The sequence below is a fragment of the Merops nubicus genome, unplaced genomic scaffold (assembly GCF_000691845.1).
Source record: "Merops nubicus isolate BGI_N331 unplaced genomic scaffold, ASM69184v1 scaffold7879, whole genome shotgun sequence".
Classification (NCBI taxonomy): domain Eukaryota; kingdom Metazoa; phylum Chordata; class Aves; order Coraciiformes; family Meropidae; genus Merops; species Merops nubicus.
In genome coordinates, this window is record NW_008632984.1 from 1 (window position 1) to 16,118 (window position 16,118).

The 16,118-nt window shown below is 48.4% G+C and overlaps 2 protein-coding genes across 2 annotated transcripts in view; one reads left to right on the top strand and one right to left on the bottom strand.

The window, feature by feature from the left end:
* The first annotated feature begins 3,449 nt into the window (after positions 1-3,449).
* Positions 3,450-4,391, top strand: LOC103780407 (olfactory receptor 2D3-like). Its single transcript, XM_008948078.1, has one exon. It carries the CDS (start codon positions 3,450-3,452, stop codon positions 4,389-4,391), a length of 942 nt encoding a protein of 313 aa, XP_008946326.1.
* Positions 4,392-8,187: 3,796 nt separating this feature from the next.
* Positions 8,188-16,118, bottom strand: part of LOC103780410 (olfactory receptor 5F1-like) — an 8,790-nt gene continuing 859 nt past the window's right edge. The window contains 2 exon segments of the mRNA XM_008948080.1: positions 8,188-8,404; positions 15,978-16,118. The exon segment at positions 15,978-16,118 is cut by the window's right edge and continues 23 nt beyond it. Of these exon segments, the coding sequence (XP_008946328.1) occupies positions 8,188-8,404; positions 15,978-16,118 (358 nt within the window).

The window sequence follows — 16,118 nt, forward strand, 5'->3', positions numbered from 1 at the left end:
GCAGGTTTCAAACCATTACAAAAAGTTTGAGTGAACCTTTGGCACCCACCTCCTCCAGCACTGACACCTCATCAGAAATGTATCATGAAACAAACCTGGATTTCTGCAGTTCACACTGAAACAAAACACCAAAATAGGCCCAAAAAACAACTGGCTGAATCCTGTGCAGTTCCCTCAGAAGATCTTCTGACTTCTTGACGTGTCCATCACGGATCCAGGCAGATGGGAAAGAAATTAATACCTGATACTAGGGGAGACTATAAGACTGTTCCACCACTGCCTTCCCACCCCACTGCCTTTGGCAAGACATCTGACCCAATATTTGTCCTCCTCTTCCCAAACAAAGATCAATCTCTCCCTAGAAGTGCTGGTTCCTCTGAGCTGGGTAGTGAGGAAGCATCATTTCCTTTTCCCATATTTCCAAGATACAGAAAATTAGTAGTTTAGACCTAGATAATTAACTTTGTGATAACTGAGGAGGACTTCACCTTATGAGATGCATCAGATTCTGCATCTCCTGATGTCTTCAGACCAAAATTGGAATAAATGGGTGTTTTACCCTAACACAGAAGCAATTTGGCTTGAAATAGAGGTAACTAGATAATATTCCATCTTTAGACAACCCTCTAAAAACTCCACAAATCCATCAAAACAGTTGGTCTCTGAAGATCTAAAGTGTAACATGCAGTTCACCAAGCCTGGAGCAGAGAACAGGCAATTTTAATAACTTTTACTACAGCTACAATTGTTTATGGCTTAAATACTTCAAAGTCTACTTGGGCTGGTGCTTCCCAGAAGTAATTGTGATGTTACCTCTGGGATCAATTCCCTTTGGCATTTAGAATGAGTTCTAGGGTCCCAAAAGGGCAATTTTGAAAAGTGATTTCCATTCTTCCACCTCTTTTGCTGTCCCTTTGAAGGAGTTCAATCTTTGTGAAGGTCCAAGCAGCTCCACCTGCAAACATCAAACGTTTCTTCAGGCTGGGGATGTTGTCTGTGATTTTATTCTGTGTGTTCTGGTCTCAGTATTCCCTTACTGGAGGAGTTTGGACCTTCTTGCAGATTCAGCATTTTCAGGTACAGAAAAAAAACCTGTTCTTTTAATTTTACAGCTCCTGGACAGAGCTGGGTCAGGAGGATTTGGAGTTATTTTGCTCTAGATGAGAACTCACACAGGTCTAAGGAACGTTTGTCCCTGCTGCCAGACAGGCCATGATAAGATGGGTGCTCTGAGAAACCTCCTTCAACCCTGAGCAAAGTCCTTATTTTTGCCTATAAAACCAGAACTACTCATCCTTCCAATTGCTTTGGAATCAAAAGATGTGAAGTTCAGAGCTTGTGCTGTCTGATGAGGTCAGCAATACGAGGAAAGGAGTTTCAGAAGCAGGTAAGAGGTCCAGGGGCACAGATCTCAAAAGCCCATGGAACTTCTCCTGAACCACTTGGTCTTGAATACCCCAAAGCATTTAGAAAACTAAATCCCATTTAGAAAATCCCATTCTAGCTGTTTATAGGATTTCTAGAGTGATTTCTTTCTCCTGGAGGCTGAAAGTTTTCAGCTCCTGGAGGATGTTTTTTGATGTGGTAAGATAGTCATCAAAAACACGACCACAACTGGTTTAGTGAAGGCAGAGTTTAATTGTTCTTTGCCTAGTTATGTAAATTAGAAATGCCTGGATGGAACCAGAAGTTGCATGCAGGTGTTTATGTTGGCACAGGCTTTAAAATATTCGTGCATGTATGTGCTTAAATGAAAGGTGGCTGCTGAGTTCTCCACCCACCTTCAGAAAGATCCTGAATTTCATATGGTTCAGGTTCCTTTAAAATGTTTGTGCATGTATGTGCTTAAATGAAGAGAAAGGTGGCTGCTGAGTTCTCCACCCACCTTCAGAAAGATCCTGAATTTCATATGGTTCAGGTTCTTAGAGCTGACATCATAAATGATCGAGTCCACCTAGTCTAGAAGTTGAATAAGGATTGAATAAGAATTGAAGGGTTAAAGAAGAATTGAATTAATCTCTTTGAACATCAGGGGTCAGACCCAGCTCGCTGAAGTTTAGGTATGAGCTGATGGCCACGTTTGCAGAGATGCCAGTGAAAAGCTTGGGGATCCAGTTGATACAAGTCTTCTGCAGCTCTTCTCTCATGTGGGCTTGTCCCAATACTCTCCCTCGACTGCATCCTTGCTAATTCAGGTTGTGAGAATCTGCTTGGTCTTGGAAGCACAGGATTCAGTTTCAGGTTAAGATGCCTACGAACATTTGTATGTAAGTTACACATCTATATTTCTGTCATGAGTGAGGGATGGACCAGGTGCCGAGGTCCAGAAAGCTACTCAGGTTCTCAGGAACAGCTGAGAAGTTGAGGTAAAGTTATCACCTACTAGCTGGTCATCTGGATTGCCCTTTAGAGTCCATTGACTGTATCAACCAGGCATCCAAAGAATTTGTCCAGCTGGAGTAGTCTGGTACCACTTGAGATCTCCTCGTGTGACCTGTCATTTGTCCAGTTTTCATTCCAGAAGAGCCTAAACCCTCCAAAATGCCTCCATCAAACGTGACAGCCGCCTTCAGATGTCTCACATCCCCTACAGTGGATCAAGTGACATTCTTAATCGTGCTTTTGCCATGAAAGGTTGGACCAGATGATCCTTCAGGTCCCTTCCAAGCTGGTATTCTGTGTTTCTCTGATTTATGAGTGTCTTCCACAGCAGTATTAATGTTGGCATTCTGCTCCTCTCCTTTTGCTGCCTGCAGACTCAGGATCCAGCAGCTGTGACCATATACTGCTTGAAAATATAGCAAATATCCAGTAAAGCCTTAAAACATCTTCAAAATACAGCATAAAGACAGATGAGGAGCTACAATGAGGAGACTGCCATCACTAGATCCTAGATACTGAAGTGGTTGGACATGTTTCCTTCATTAGGTGTGGTCTGTGTGCTCAATTTTGGCTTTATTGCTGGAGAAGGATACAGGTCTATGGATATTTGACCAAAAGAATAGTTTTTTCATAATTTGAGTGTCTAAAGGACTGTTTCACTCCAGAAGTCCATCCCACGTTAACAGAGGATATTGAGGACTGGGATTTTAACACAATCTTTTGTTTGAACATTGAATTTTGATTTTCTAGAGAGGATAATAACACTGTTGGGCATTAAAATGTGCATCAATTAGGCATTGTTCTGTTAAATTATTCTATTTAATAATCTAAATTATTATAACACATTTTTTCTGTGTGTTTAGACCACAACCAGCATGATCAGGGGTTTAGCTAAATGTACTATGAGAAAATTCTCAACTTTTCCTCATTTATCTGGTTACCAGAGTAGATAATATACAATGGTTGCACGTGGTGCCTGGTCCATGATTTTCTGACAGATACATGCCAGAATCTTGCCAGAGATTCGAGTTGACTTTGTCACCATCTCTTATCTTGACAGCTAAGCAATGGCGAGGCAAAACCAAAGCGTCGTGACAGAATTCATCCTTCAAGGCCTCTCCTCCCAGCTGAGGACACAGACTGTTCTTTTCATGGTGTTCCTGGTGTTTTATCTGCTCACAATGGTTGGGAACATCCTGATCATGGCCTTGATCAGAGCTGACTGCCACTTGCAGTCGCCCATGTACTTTTTCCTCGCCAACCTGTCCTTGGTAGACATCTGCTACATCTCCAGCTACGTCCCCCAGATGCTGGTGAACCTCTTGACCAAGAAGAGGACCATCTCCTTCTTTCGGTGTGCTGCTCAGATGTATTTCTCTCTGGCTTTTGGCATTACAGAGTGTGTCCTGCTGGGGGCCATGGCCTACGATCGATACGTGGCGATATGTCGCCCCTTGCTCTACGCCACCATCATGAACAGGAAGCTTTGCATGCACATGGTGGTGGCTTCCTGGGCCAGCAGCCTGCTGAGCTCCACGGTCATCAGCAGCCTCACCTGGCAGCTGCCCTTCTGCCAACACAACCTCTTGAAGCATTACTACTGCGAAGTGCAAGCGGTGCTGGCCTTGGCCTGCGCTGACACCACCCTCACAAAGCTGGTCATCTTCATCTTCAGCATCCTCATCCTCTTCATCCCCTTTCTCCTCATCATCACCTCCTACGCCCGTATCCTCTCGGCCATCTTGAAGATCCCATCTGCACGTGGGCAGCACAAAGCCCTCTCCACCTGTGGGTCCCACCTGATGGTGGTGACCATCTACTATGGGACAGGCATCTGCATATACATGAACCCTTCATCGAGGCCTCCACAGGACAGGGACAAAGTGGTCGCACTGTTTTACACCGTCGTAGCCCCCATGCTGAACCCCCTCATCTACAGCCTCAGGAACGAGGAGATGAAGCGTGCCCTGAGGAGGGCAATGAAAAGACCCAAATCCTTGTTTATTTAAAGGCTCTGCAGGGATTTGGAGTGTTGAGTTTAGTTCTGAGTTGAAGCAAAACTCAACTGTGATGATTTCTCTACCTGCAAGTGCCCTAGACTTATTTTTATGGAGACTGAGATGAAATTGTAAATTCAACACCACCTAAATAAAAGAGATCTTGCACATAAATAACTTTCTAAATAACATTTGGGATGTGGCCTAAAACCCAGAGGCTAAATAAAGACAATGTGACTTCAACCTGCCTCACTCTGGGAATTCATTTAAATTCGAAGTGGACAATGCCAATGGCGTGAGGGCAGGAAAGAAAAGAAAAAGAAATATGATAAAAATGTTCAAGAGCTGTGAAAAAAATTAAGTGCTTTATGTAAAGCTTAAAACACATTTTCCTTCTGAAAGGTTCATAATTCATTTCAGTGTGTACAAACATCTCAGTTCTGTTCCTCCTGTGATGTCTCTTCAGACCTGAAAGTTTCTCAGTGTCTGTTGTGTTGGTTGGCAAACAAACCCACCAGCTTCTCCAGCAGAGGCTGCAGTTGATGGCAACTAATACACATCCCCTTGCCCCAGGAGCATTTTCTCAGTCCTGTTGTTATAACCCGCTTTGTTTCTTCTGTAACCAAGTTCTGCCTCTCTTAACTCCTCCTGCATTTCAGTCTGACTCATAGAATCATTCTGGTTGGAAGAGACCTTCAAGATCATTGAGTCCAACCATTCCCCCAGCACTGCCAGGTCACCACTTGTCCTCATGGGCCAAGATCCTTTGATTTTGCTGATGTGGGCAGCTGACAATGGATTATTTTCTTCCCTGATTTGAGTTGGGTATAACCATAAATATCAGAGAAAGGGTTTCTTTCTGTAACTCAAAGACAGATCCTTAGGTTTGAAGTACCCCAGGGAAGATGAAGAGTATTTGAGACCTCCTGAACTTTCTAACAATTAAAATGACCTTTCTAAGGATGTTCTTTGTACTCACATTCATGCAATGAGGGTGGTTTTGCTCCCCACCTACTGGTTTTCTCAGTCATGGACAACTGGACATCCTCCTTTCTGTGGTATGGATTTATTTTGTTACTCAGTGACATTATAGCCAAAAAGTGGATGCTGTTGGATGCCACTGTAGTTCCAAATTCATATCTGAATCCCCCACTGACCACAGAGGCAGAACACCCCTCCACAGACTCATCAGCTTTCTTTATATAGCCATATTTTTAGAGAAACCCACAGAAAGTCCTTTCCTAGTGGACTTCAAAGTCCAAATAAACCAACACTTGAAAAGAAAGCAAGAACAAAACCCTACGACATCCAAGACATACAGTCAAAGCAGACAGAGCATGTTTCAAGCCACAATCTTGCCTTTCCCTTTTAATTTTGTGGTCCAAACTGTTCTACTCTAAGAAATATCCTCCAGCCTTGTCCCCTTTCCCTTCTCTCAAACAGTCATCACTAGAAGAAGCACCTGAGGGAGGTATCAGGACAATTCAGTCAAGTGTATGGGAAGTGATAAGAAGGTTGCAGTGTGGAAAATGCAATAAATGAATAAAGACCACACATTAGCCAGCATCCTGCACACCAGGAGTGTGCTTGCACCCACCCCACAAAGGGAAGGACCATGCTAGGTGATAGTTTCAGCCCTGGCTCTTTACACTGCTGTCAAACACCAACATCTGGAGGTGGCATTCATGGGTCTGAGCCCAAAAACCCACCCCAAAGAGACAGGTCTGGGCTTTTCTGTAGCTCCCATGGCCCCAGCTGTGGTTCTTGCCTCCCTAGCAAGGGCAGGGGAAGGACAAAGATGATTTAGTGTCCCATCTTCAACCACTCCCCTACTCTTATGCCATGTAAGGTATAAAAGATAGGAGGACAAACTCATTGCTTGGGTTTTTTGGGCAGATGGCTGTCCCCAGTGGGAAGATCACGTGCCAGATGTCTGCCCCTACTGCTGTAGGCCACCTTTGAGGGTGGCCAGGCATCTGGCACAGGTCCTTGCTGGGAAAGGAGCTGTTGGCACTTGGGTGAACGACTCGTTCTTCAGAGTCCCAGCACAGACCCACGACACTGGCAGATACCCCTGGTGCTCAGAACCATCCCAGACCACAACCCTCCAGCCACCTACCTGGACCATGAGTTAACCCTGAATTATGTCAACTGAGCAAGCCCAGAATCGAGCTTGGACCTGGTGGGCTATGCACTGGAGAAGTCTGCATCTCCTGCAGCGTGTCTTGAGACAATGGAAGTGAGCCCTTGGACAGATGAAGCCTTTGGTGGGTAAATACAAAGATATTCAGTGCAGAGGAAGCCAGAAAAGGGGAGGCATAGCCAGAGCCAGACACCAGCCTTTTCCTAGACCAACCCAGGCTCCCACCACACCTAAAGGACTCTTAAAATATTCTTCTCATGAGCAAAAGACACAGAAGATGGGGCAAAGATAAAGCATCTGATAAGCAAAGGCAAACAAATGCATGGGAACTGTACATGGAGGTAGAGGAAGAGGTTTCTTCACCTTTAACCAGACTAGGAAGCCCTGTCTAGCAGTAGGTGGAGGCCATGGTCATAGCATGTCCCCCTGGAAGCCTCTCAGCAGACTCCAGCTAAGTCATTAAATCTATTTCCATCACAAGCTGAGCTTCTCCCCTTCCCAAAACAAGGAACTCTCCTGGGGACCAGCCATCCAAGAGTCATCAGCTTAACAAGCCCTTCTGGGCACCAAGAAGAAGCCTCTAATGATCTTGAAACCTTCTTAGAAAGTTCATAGTAAAACTACCTCACTCTTCCTAACAAGCCCCCGGGGACAACTTCACAGACACTGAGAAGGAAACTTTCCTCTTTGTTAAAGCCCATGAACACTTCTGACACAGTTTAGTTTGTCACAACTGCTCCAAACCCTCAAGTCAATGACCCTGGTCATTGGCATGCACCCTTCCAGTCCTCCACTGGGTACAGAAGTTACCCCTGGAGTCTGAAGGATGACAGATCCGTGCATCACACCACCAGCAGCTGAGAGAGCAGCTGCCCCAGCCAATAACTTCTGGTTGGCAGAAGAACCAAACTCTTCTCCATGGTGCCCAGTGAGAAGACAAACTGAAATACAGGGAAATCCATTTAAACAGAAGTAGCTTTGTTCCCATGAAGGTGACCAAGCACTGAAAACCCAGAAAGATTGTAGAGTTTCTATCCTTAAAGATACTCAAAGTAGACACATGGCTTGGCAGCCTCTTTAGTTGACCTGTCTTTGAGTAGATGGTCATCTCCAGAGGTCCCGTCAAACTTCCACCATCCTGTGAGTCTGTGTGAAGATTGTCACCATCTCTGTCTTATGGATTTACCTTCTTTTACACACTGTCCTCGTGATTATTTCTACAGCTCCCTGAAAGGAGCCATTCTCTTCTCACAAGTGGTAGGACAAGAGGAAATGGCCTCAAGTTGCACCAGGAGAGGTTTACATAAGGAACAACAACTTTCCCTTCACTGAAAGGGTTGTCAAGCCCTGGACCAGGCTGCCCAGGGAAGGGGTTGAATCACCACCCCCAGATTTGTTTGGAAGCTTTGTAGATGTGGTGCTGAGGGACATGGATCAGTGGACTTGGTAGAGTTCAGTTAATGGTTGGACTTGATGATCTTAAAAGGTCTTTTCCAACCTAAACAATTCCATGATTATTCCATGGGAGGTAAAGTAGCTGGGCAAGGAGTTTTTACTAGAGACAAGACAGATGGAACTGTTCATGGGCACAATCTAAGAGCAGACTTTGTTTTTCAGCTGCACCATACGAGGTGTCAAATAGTTTTGAAGGCAAGTCTGAGTGACCTACATGAACCTTCTCCTTAGAGAGATAAAAGGAAAATAATATAACATAAGACTGCCTTTCAAAAGTCCAATTTTCCTCCTGATAAAAGTTCTCAGGGAATGCTTCACCTCCTGGTTTCTGAGGCTGCAAATCATGGGGTTCAGCACAGGGACTACAATGGTGTAGAAGATGGCTGTGGTTTTCTTGCTCTCCAATGAGTTTGATGAGCTGGGTTGCCTGTGATTAAGAGCAAGATACAGGTAGAAAATGCCTGCAGCAGAGCCCATCCTGCCTATGGCCACCACAATGCAGCTGGAGGATGGTGGCCATCACCTTAAAACCTATAAACACCAACACTGAACCCTCATTGAGGCACCTGGTGGTGGAGGCCACCACAAAGAGTGGTTGCCCATCCCAGTAGTAGCTGTTGATGACCAAGGGACCACAGAAAGAGAGCTGGAGCAGGGCACTTGTGTTCACTATGGCATTCAGCAGCCCTACAAGGTAGGACCCAGCAACCAGGCTCTTGCAGAGGCCAGGAGACATGACAACCTCACAGAGCAGGGGTTTGGAGATGGCCACATGGCAGCCATAGCAGCCAGCAGGAGAACCTCAGCTGTAGCAAAACCAGCACAGAAATAAAGCTGCACCCAGCAAAAGAAATGACTTTGGGGTTTGTTGGAAGGTCCAGCAGCATTTTGGGGCTGATGGTGGAGGAGCAGCAAATGGCTAAGAAGAAGTTACTGAGGAACAAGTACATGGGGGTGTGAGGCCAGGGGCTGACCCTGGTCAGGGTGATGAGGCCAAGGTCTCCTGCTAACATCAGCAGGGAGGCTTTAGGTGACCCCATGAGCAGTGACATCAAGGAAGGACAAAACTGGCTCCTGCTTTTTGTCCAAATATTTGACAGAAAATCACAGCCTCTAAGTCACACAGATGCCCAAGGAACTCATCTGTTAAGCTCACCTGTATCTGCTGCTCTTTGGTTTTGCTGAATGATGGCTGTGGCAGTAGAAAACTAGTAATTAAGGACAAATTAAAGATTAAAGACAAAGACAACAAAAAAAGTCCAAGAAATAAAGACAGAAGGCTGCAAACTGCTATGGAAGAGAGGCTGAAGGGGAAAATGCATTCAAGTTTTGAGGACATAAAGGGACCTGAAGAAAGAGAGGGAATAATTAAGACTTTGCTGTTTGGGAAGAGAAGAAATAGCTGCTAAGCTGCCCCAGAAGAAGTCTCTCTGGTGGAAACTGCTCTTTTTTAGGAGAGGATAATCTCTGGGGTAGAAGTAGTACTACAACAAGAGTCACCTAAAAGTTTCTAATGTTCAGAGGAGGAGGATCCATAGCCCACATCCACTCACCAGTTAAATACACTCAGCCTCGAGTATCCTTGGTAGGTGCCCCTTGCCATGGAGAAGACCTCATGTCATAGACCTGCTGCCCCAAGGAGAACTCCCAACAGGCCCCAGCAGAACTTCATTTATACCCATGTCTGATTGGGGCTCGTAGTCACAGATGGTAGCTCGTTAGAAACTTCTTCTGGCTGAGGAGCCTCATTGGCTGAAGGCCTTGGCCATCTGCTGAAGGGCCTCAGCTGCTGACTGAGGTGTGCCCCTGACAGCAGTCACCAGGGAGTGCCCAACGGTGAAGAAGTTTCTAGTGCTGTCATGGGAGGTGCACCTGCCACAGTGAATGACTAAGAGCATCATCCAGATGCTCCTTGAACCCCGACAGGCTTGGTGCTGTGACCACTTCCCTGGGGAGCCTGTTCCACTGACTGACCACCCTCTCAGTGAAGAACCTTTTCCTAATATCCCATCTGAACTTCCCCTGACACAACTTCATCTCATCTCCTCGTGTCCTGCCACTGGGGACCAGGGAGAGGAGATCAGCCCCTGCTCCACTGCCCTCCTGGAGGAACTTGTAGACCATGCTGAGCTCACCCCTCAACCTTCTCCAAGAGTCTTCAGCCACTCCTCACAAGTCTTGCCTTCAAGACCTTTCACCATCTTGGTCACACACCTCTGAACACACTCCAATATTTTGATCTCCTTCTTCTACTGAGGTGCCCAAAACTGCCCCCAGTACTTGAGATGAGGCCACATCAATGCTGTGTAGAGTGGGACAATCACCTCCCTCAAGCTAGCTATGCTGTGCTTGATGACCCCAGGACACAATTTGGCCCTTTTGGCTGCCAGGGCACGCTGTTGATTCATACTCAACTTGCCATCAACCCAAACCCCCAGATCTCTTTCTTCAGGGCTGCTCTCCAGGCTCTCACCACCTAATCTGTAGGCAGGACTACCTCCTCCCAGCTGCAGAATCTGGCACTCCCTCTTGTTGCACCTCATAGGGTTGACTCCTCCAGCTTGTGCTCTTAGGTGATGAGCTGCAGTCTCCATCTGAGCCTGGAAAGGTCACTCACCCTCTTCCAGTGTCCTCTCAAACCCTGCTGTACAATTAAAAGGAGACATGAGCATTGAAAAGTTTTAGAAATGGGCTCAAGTTGCAATGGTTTGAGTTGTGGTGTGGAATGGTGGGTTGGGGTGTTGGACACACGAAGGCTCAGGAGGTTGGTACAAGCCTGTTGTGAAGAAAGAGTGCAGGAGCCACACTCTGCTGGGTGTTCAGGTGTGAACGTTGAGGAAACAGCCTCTGGAAACTTGGTTCACAGTTTATGCTAGTTTGGGATGTTATTCTACCACAAGAGCCATCCTGCCACCCTAAGAGAGCCCTGGGATTTATTCAGGTCCTGTGAAAACAAGGCATGCTCCAGTTTGCCCAGTTCCTGTCATCTTGGAGATCTAAAATGGACCATTTCTGCCTTTGAAATCTGTCCCTGGTGTTCTGTGAGTCTCCAGATATCCCATGCCCAGAAGAAGCAATTACCAACTATTCTGCTGTTCTGATTTAGTTCATTTTTTCCCTCCAGAGAAAGGTCATTGCACCCCAGTCCAGTTGCAGAAAACAACCCAAATTAAGTGCAACAAGTACTGGGGGAAAATAATCCAGCATGATACAAACATAGGAAAGTGCTCTTGAGCAAAACGAGAGGGATTTGTCTCGTGTACATCTGAAGTGTCCCCAGAAGCCACCACGTCCTAAAGTAGAGAGTGCTAGCTCCAGAGTGGACATGTGAAGTTCAGTGAGGTGATCCCCACCTCGGGCACCCAAGCCAGGGAAGTTTCCCATGTTTTCTGGCTGCATTCTCCAGGGTTGGAGCACTCTCCACAGGGTGCTGCATCCCCTGGTTGTGTGGCACACGAGTGAGTGCCCAGCTGTGGGGCCAAGGTCCTTGCTGCCCACGGCAGGTCCCTGGGCTGGTTCCTGTGCTATGACCTGTGTGCAGTGCACACAACCTGCCCAGGAGGTGCAGCAGCAGCTACGAGGGACACGAAGAAGGTCCTGGACCACCCAGTGGTGGGGTTCACCTTCCAGGTCCAGTTAGAGGCACTGGTCTCTGACCTGTCGTGGCAAAAGCCAAGGACATCCTCATCCTACACCCAGCAGATGCCCAAGGCAAGGCAAAAATCTACCCAGGAGTTGTGCAGCCTCAATTAGAGACAAGGTCAGGATGCTCAGCAGCATCTTCAAGGCATCAGGAAAGACCCGAGGCAGGTCCAGACAAAGACCTGCACTGGAGAACCTTCTACTGTCATTGCTGTGCAGAGAAATTCTCACCCCAAGGAGCTACAGCTTTTCCTCCAGAGGGCACTTGGAGCTGTCAAGAGTTGGGCATCCTGAAAAGACACCTCCCAAATGTCAGCAAGGATGCCCGACTCATGCTGAGGTACCAAGCTGAGGAGGGCATGGAGATGGCTGGGAGGAGGGCATGGACAAGGGCAGTGGCTGGGAGCTGGTAGAACCTTGCCCTAGGGACACCCCTGCCCCAGGCCCCACTTCCAGCCTGACCCTGCTCCAAGTTTGCTGACTATGATGGGGCTAGAAAGAGGATTTATTGAGACACTAGCAGTGATTGCTTTGGCCCTCCTCCTTCCCTCTCATCTCCTCACCCTCATCCCTCCCAGAGCCACCTCCACACCTCCTCCTCAGTGCATATGTGGTGGGCACCCATGAGCCCTTCACCCTCTCACCATTTTGCTTCCCTGGAGTGATGGTGGGTGGGTGGCGTGGGACAGTTCCTGCTGTCCAAACCCACCTGGCTCTGGTCTGGGTGACCCTGCTTGAGCAGAAGGCTTTGGGCCAGGTTGGTCTTTGCCACGCTCAGCCAGTCTATGGAACTGATGGAGTTCTGAGGGAAGCTGCTGGTGCATGGCAGAGGGATGCCCAAATCCCTGGAGCCCTGCACTGCCAGGTGGTACCACAGCCAGGGGGAGAGCTGGTGTGGTGCAGAGCTGTGATGTCAACGAGGCGTGCCCACCAACAGGATTGTGAACTCACAGTGACATTGCTACTAGAGAGGTGCCACCAGACCACAGCTCCCACTGCAGTCGTGTGGGACTTAGCACCATGATCGACTGCAGCTTTCTCCTTGACCTCATCATCGTTTTGTTGTCCTCTTGGGCCATCCTGCTTGCCATCAAGTGTTACCAGCAGGTACCAAGCCACTCAGGACCAGCGCTGGGGTGGGCTGGCCCGGGGTAGGTCATTGTGCTACTGCTTGTGTCCACAGGGGGATGGCCAGAGCTGCCAACGCTTGAGAAAGAGGCTGCGAGTGGTGGCAGCAAAGCCACGTAAGTCCCCTTGGTGTCCCCTGCAGGCTGTGCCCTGGTGCCCCAGCTGCTGCCCAGGGCTGGGCTGTGCCCGTGCCCAGCACCCAGCAAGAACTGGGCTCCTCTCCACGGCGCTGGGCTCAGCCACGAGGCCTCTGCTCAGGGTGCTGCACCCCACGTTGTGTTGCAGGCAAGAGGACGCCAGCGTGCGGCTGCAGAGCCAAGGTCTTCAAGGACCTGCAGGGCAGGTCCCTGGGCTGGTCCTTCTCCTACAACCTCAGCTGTGCAAGGTGCAGAGACACCATGTGGGAGAGGCAGCGACAAGTGGCACGGAGGCAGCCCTGGAGCACCCAACGGAGGGAGTCAGCGTCCACCCCTGGCCACAGGCACCATAGTAGGTCCACCCATCCTCATCCGAGGATGAGGTCCTGCAAGGGACCAGAGGCCCAGTCGCTTGGTCCCAAACCCCATCATAGCACCCAGCCTGGCAGCCAAGCTGAGGAGCTCCCACAGCCAACATCCTCGGTGCCAAGAAGAGACATCAGCCACCAGACCGGCTCACCCAGCACCACAGACCCACCCACAGCTGGCAGGCTTGGTGACCATCTGGATCCCCATCCTGTCTCGGGGCTGGAGCTGGGTGAGGATGTGAGAAAGAGCCTGGGGGTGCACATAGGGAGCAAGAGCCAGCAGATCAACGAGGGGACATTCCCCACCTCGGTGCAGCAGCCCCATGCATCGTCAACCCACACGATGGTGCCTCCCATAACCCCTAAGCCCAGATCAGCCCCCATCTACTTCTGGTCTCCTGAGGCCTCATTCCTGCCAGAGGAGACCCGGGAGCTCCTGGAGCTTCACCTCCACACAAAGAAGCTGAACCATGACAGGGCCTTGGCTGAAAAGTCAACAGGCTCAGCTCCCGGAGAGCACCATGCAGAGATGGATAGTTGGCCCTGAGGCCAAGCTATGAGGAAGCTGAGGTAGAGGATGGCCCCTGTCCTCCCTCCTTCCCCATGCCAACCTGCCTCTTCAGTAATTTATGGGACCCTGCAGAGCTTTTAAGCAACCCCTGAAACACAACGGTGCTCCAGCAAGTTTTCTGTGCACATCTTTTGAGATGCTTTTGACTGTTGCTTCCCCCACCTTGATGGGTGTCTTGTGATTTCTCTGATGATTTTGGAATAAATGGTTGTGGATTTTTCTTTGAAAACGTTTTCTGCTGTCCGAGTTGAGGATTCTGAGGAAGTCCTGTGTGAACATCTCCTCACAGTGGGTACACAGCCCTTGGGTGGTGGTAGAGGACTTGGGATCTTTCACCTCCTCTCAGTAGCCTGGAGTTTTTGTGGAGCAGGAAAATAGCTCAGGTCATCTCACGTGCTTTTAGAAGGTGCTTTCAGGGAATTGAATCCCAGCCGTGCTGTAGGTCAGGACGTTGAGCTCTGTGGCATGACATCTACATGGGTTCTGTCCTGCTTTAAGCCCAGCTGGCAACTAAATAAAGCACCACGTAGCCACTTGTTCACTCTCTCCACCCAATGGGGGAAGAGAATTGAAAAAAAAGGTAAAACTCATGAGGTGAATATAGTTTAATAGTACAGAAAATTAAGAAAATCATGATAAAAATAACAAAATGAGAATAATAAGAAGGAAATAATTAGAATATACAAACCAAGGGGTGCACAATGTGGTTGCCCACCACTCACCAACCAACGCCCAGTCAGTTCCCAAGCAGTGGTGTCCCCTGGCCCACTCCCCCCAGTTTCCACACTGGGTGTGATGCCATATAGTGTGGAATACACCTCTGGCCAGTTTGGGTCAACTGTCCTGGCTGTGTCCCCTCCCAGCTACTTGTGCCCCCCCAGACAGGAGCTCTAGAAAATCCAGAGTGTTTTACCCCAGGGAAAAGCTCTTTGGTCATTGCAGTTGGCTTTTGAACCCAAAGTCAACATGCCCAACAGCTGAGAATGTACAAAGTTGAAATGATTTCCATTGGTCCCATACAGAGAATGTGCATTTATCACCAAGATCAAAGCTCCTGCAGGGAAGTTGTCACTTTATCCTTTACACCAAGACAGCAACCACAAAAATAGTCCCCAAGACAGACATCCTTGACTTTTTTTTTCATTAAGGAGTGAAAACAAAGTCACCTCAGCTCTTTAGCACTGGGCACCACAACTGGAATGACTTGCCACAGCACTTTGTCCCAGCCTGATGTCCATCTCAAGCTGTAGGAGTCTATCATCCCAGCAGAGAGCCTCGTGGCTGAGATCTACACAGATTTATAGCCACCAGGCACAGGGTCTGCATCCTGTCAGCCACCCCTTCACTGTTGGCTTGGAATGAAGCACCGTGGTGGACTCACAGAGACCTAAAGCACACCCTGAGAGAAGCCAGGACGTGCCTGTGCAATGGTCCATCATCAACCACGGAGCCCACCACTGCAAAGCCTCCCCTTCCCACCACTGGCCATGGTCTTAGAAAGTTCTCTTCTGATAGACAGCAGCACAGCTGCCATCTCTAGATTATGGGAGTTGATTCACACCTTGGGAGACTGATTTTGAGATGCGTGGTGTCAACTGTGGCCAGGTTGTGCCTGGTGGCACTGCAGGTGTTGGAGTGTTGGCATGCTGCTTGAAAACACAGCCAGGCTGAGGGCTTTAAATGATGGCAAAGGAGGCTGCATCAAATCACAGAATCATTTATGCTGGAGAAGACCTTTAGATCTTCCTTTCAGTAAATCTCCTGCAAAAGATGTGCTGATGCTTTTTTTGCAGGAGCAATGTGGTCAATAAGAGGCACCAGTCCTATAAAAGCTGCTTTAGGACAGAAGAATGTATCTGAGTGTCCCTGGTACCAAATCCCAGCATTCACACTCTGAGATATCCATCCAACACCTGTCCCTGAGGCTGCTCTCATCTCAGCTTCTTCTGTGCTCCGTGGAGAAGAACATGACCAGCTGAAGTCATCTTGTCCTGTGGTAATGCCCTAAAGCCATGCCATCCAGCTGGCCTTCTGGAGGTGCACACATCTCCCTTTTAACTGTACAGGGAACCCAGAGAAGGAGCTTTGATTCCAGTATCTAACTTATAGGTGGCTAAAGTTAAGAGAAGAACAGTCACAAAGTGCAGCACCTACCCAACTGCTGGGGCTCCAGAGGACGCCAGAGACCAAGAGATGTGTCCTGGTCTTGTGAAAGCAGTTCTGACCTTGCTGAACACTCTCCTTAGGGCACATTGGACTTCTTTGTTCCTTAGGCTGTAGATCACGGGGTTCAGC